The sequence below is a fragment of the Hyalella azteca genome, unplaced genomic scaffold, assembly GCF_000764305.2.
Source record: "Hyalella azteca isolate HAZT.00-mixed unplaced genomic scaffold, Hazt_2.0.2 contig1314, whole genome shotgun sequence".
In the NCBI taxonomy this organism is placed as follows: Eukaryota; Metazoa; Arthropoda; class Malacostraca; order Amphipoda; family Hyalellidae; genus Hyalella; species Hyalella azteca.
In genome coordinates, this window is record NW_025931635.1 from 288,784 (window position 1) to 292,610 (window position 3,827).

The 3,827-nt window shown below is 35.6% G+C and overlaps 1 protein-coding gene across 2 annotated transcripts; it reads left to right on the forward strand.

Annotated features, from left to right (window-relative positions):
* The first annotated feature begins 284 nt into the window (after nucleotides 1-284).
* LOC108670016 (dynein axonemal assembly factor 10) lies at nucleotides 285-3,567 on the forward strand. Of its 2 annotated transcripts, none has more exons than XM_018157459.2 (5): nucleotides 285-393; nucleotides 827-999; nucleotides 1,465-1,534; nucleotides 1,820-1,990; nucleotides 2,590-3,567. In XM_018157459.2, the coding sequence occupies exons 2-5, from the start codon at nucleotides 859-861 to the stop codon at nucleotides 3,276-3,278; spliced, it is 1,071 nt and encodes a 356-aa protein (XP_018012948.1). In that variant the 5' UTR covers nucleotides 285-393; nucleotides 827-858; the 3' UTR covers nucleotides 3,279-3,567. The 2 variants fall into 2 exon arrangements, with proteins under 2 accessions (XP_018012948.1, XP_018012947.1); XM_018157458.2 differs by lacking the exon at nucleotides 285-393 and adding an exon at nucleotides 403-484.
* The last annotated feature ends 260 nt before the right edge of the window (nucleotides 3,568-3,827 follow it).

A 3,827-nucleotide genomic window follows, 5' to 3' on the forward strand; every position in this document is an offset into this window, starting at 1 on the left:
AAGAAAAGCTGCCTCCATTTGAACAAGTCATTTGTGAGAACATGCAATGGCATCTTTTGCTGCTATCACCCATGACCCATGGCATTAGTAATTCAACATAGTTATTTATGATTTATTATGCAACTTATTTATGATTTATTATGCAACTTATAATGCAAGCCATCTTTTATAAGTTTCAGCACTAATTAAATTAACCAAATCAGTGAGAGAATTTGTATATCTGTTGCATTCTAGTATGCAGGACCATTTTATTTGTGAGTTAGCTGATTGAAATAATAAAAAATAATGTTTTAATTGCCTGGGTGTTGGGTTATTGCTTCAGTCGTGCCTTAATGACCTTATTTTGACTTTAATTCACCCACACACTTTCATTAAAGGCTTTTGATTTGTCAGGTAATTCTTTATTGTTTGTACCAGTAATGTTTTCTTAACTTGTGCATTATTCTTCTCTGCTATTTCCTGCAACAATTCAATTTGTTCACAAGTAAGGTCATTGAGTTTACTGCATGTTTTTAAATAATTTGCACAGTTATTTTCTGTAGAGTTTTCATGGTATCATGAAACTACACATACATTCCATTATATTAACTTTCAAGTGTTCTAGATTCAGGATTTTAAATAGTTCTGTTGATCCTCCTTAAATATGAATTCTTATTGCTGCACTAATGGGTAATGCTTTCTAGCATATTTTTTTGGTCACGTTTTGATAGCATGATAATATGTGATTGGTTCAGTTCTCTTAGAACATTGCCCTTATTTTCCAATGCCCTGTTGAATGTTTAAAAGTCTGTAAATCAATAAAATTTAATTAGTTTATCTCTTTCAGAGTACAGGTGCAGATTAATATACTCATGAAAAATGGGAAATGGTGATAAGACTCAAATGCTAGTCCACATTGAAAAGAATCTCGATTACCAGTCTTTTGATGTGAGATGGATCCCTAATTCTGCAAGACTGGTTGTACTGGGCAGCAATACTGATGCTACAGGCTGCATAGAGGTATGTATTTTGGGAAACACACAAATAATGTCTAAAAGGGTATTTTAAACTATATCATTTACATTTGGAGGTACTGAAAGCATTTCTGAATAAACCCATAGAACCTTACTTTCATCTGTTTCTTTACCAATTCCTGGAATTGCTACATAGCAACATAATGACCTGTTGTCAACAGATACATAAACCATATAAAGGTTTGGCATTTCTAAAAGCCTGGTTGCTAGAGCACTTGCTTGGTAAACAGTAAATTGAATTAGAATTAAACAGAATATTCATTTTATTTTGTATTTATAAATGAAATGTCTGGGGCATCAAAAGATGATGACATTCCTGACAGTTTACATGAATAGTACTTGGAATGATTTTGCTTGTCATAAATAAGATCTAATAACTTTTCTACATCTACTCTTTATTTTACAGCAATGTAACCATGATATAATTTAGTGCTTGTGTTTTATTTTGCAGATTATGGAAATGTCATCAGGGAAGCTTGATTCGCTCTGCAAAACCAAGTATCCGTATGCTGTGAAATGTGGTAAGTTCTCTATCTTGATATAATTCAACAATTTATGGATGAAAAATTGAAGGAATATTTTTTATTATCACGGTCATTTACTTGAGTGTGTAAATGTGTCTTTTTACAATAATTAATGTGTTGTTATATGGTCATAGATGAAATATTATTGATTTGTATTTCACTCGTGTTACCTATCTCATAATTACTGTGTTTTCTCTGCCATGATTACCAAGTTCAGCAGTTTGTACACAGATACATACTAATTATCCAATATATTTTTATGTATATAATTTTTTCTTGTAGGTACTTTCAGAGCGTCATCCACAGCTGCTCGACAGTTGGCCTTTGGAGACTTCCATGGACATCTTCAGGTTGTGGACTTAAGCCAGCCTGAAAAAATTCTGTACTCTGTCAAAGCTCATCACAGGGTGCTGAACACTATAGATGGAGTGGGAGGACTCGATATTGGAAGAGGTAAACATATTTTCCTGTCTTTGTCTAACAGAATTAAGCATTTTATGATTATAATTTTTTTCTAATTTGGGTTGCTGATTCCATAATGTGATGGGAAAGGCATGCTTCTAAACAAACATTCTAGGATTAATTATAGCCAGATTTGCATATTCTTACATAGACTAGTATGCAGATCTCAGCTTGATAGCAACTAAGATATTAGTTCACAAGCAAAGTCAAGGCTACAAAAAACTTTCCATGGTTATTTTTGTCATTAGATATAATTTAGTCTTTCATTGCATTTGGTAGTATTTCTTTTCTAAATCCAAAGAGACAGAATCGGTCATAATTGGATTTTTAAAAAATGTTCAACTCTCATCCATAGTGTTTCAACCGCATAGATGTCAACATTAATCAAGTGGCTTTAGTGTACTTTCAGAACTATAAATCTCTTTATTTCTAGTAGTACTATTAACGAAGAGTCGTTTTTCCAGGCATTTGGCTTGCAAGCAACGTTTACTGAAAAAAAATTCGTTAAAAAAGGCACCACCCTGTCTGTTTGACATGCACTGAATGAAATAGAACCAGTATTGCTTTGACGCATCTTTTGCCCCCCTTAGGAGCACCAGAGCTCGTGACAGGTGGAGCAGACGGGCGCGTGAAAGTGTGGGACCTTCGGCAGAGCGATGGCCCTGTCGTGACCATCGCTCCTCAGGAGGGCACCCACCAGCCTGACTGTTGGGCAGTGGCTGCAGGCAACGCACATAGCCCTGAGGAGAGAGTTGTGGCTTCAGGGTTTGATAATGGGGACATTAGACTTTTTGACCTCAGGACTAATAAAGTTATGTGGGGTGCAAACGTAGGCAATGGAGTGTGTTCACTAGATTTTGATAGGAGGGATATAATGATGAACAAGCTAGTTGCAACTGTACTTGAAGCAAATATCCATATTTTCGATTTGAGAACCTTAGATGCCAATAACCAGTTCGCTTTCAAGTCCGTGTTGGCTCACAAATCTACAGTGTGGTGTGCTCGGCATTTACCTCAGAACCGCGACATATGGGTTACTACTGGGGGTAACGGATCACTAATGTTATGGAAATACGTGTATCCGGCCAAGCGATCTGTAAAAGATGCTACTGGGAATTTGATGGGTGTGCCTGGAAATGCAGATTGTCTAGCTTCTCTAACAGCAAGCACTCAGCCTATTACAAACTTTGATTGGAATGCAGATTTTGCTGGGCTAGGAGCATTCAGTGCTATAGACCAAATTTTACGCGTTACGATCGCTACCAATCTGCCATCCTGAGTTTTAATCTCAGAGATTTTTTATTCAGGGTAATTTAACATTATTGTTTGAAAATATTTTGCTTGAATGGACTTCAATTACCAAAAGCTGTTTGCCTTTGACTTCCACATTTGTCTGTCTTGCATCGCCATCTTTTCTTCATTTTACATTGTGTGCAAAATATGCATGCATCATTAATTTGACTCTTGATGCTAACTGCTTCCAAAACTAAAATTGAATTCTCAAATCCAGTCAATATTATATGGTTAACATTTCTTTATTGTGTATCAATAAACTAGTATTTCTTTCACTCGAATTTTTTTTATACGTTATGTCCATTTAAACGACTTTAGTTGAACATTTCTGTATGACTGGTTATTCTCCAAGTCATCGCTTCTTAGAGCCTTGGAAGATCATCAATGTACCCTAATGACAAAAAGATTTTAGTACGGCGGCTCCACCGTTTTTCTGAAGGATGTCCGATGTGAAAAGTATATGATTTTGCATAGTAAGTGAATCCTCGACTGCAATTGATGAAATTGCTTCCTCTGTATGTTGCAAGATCCAAAG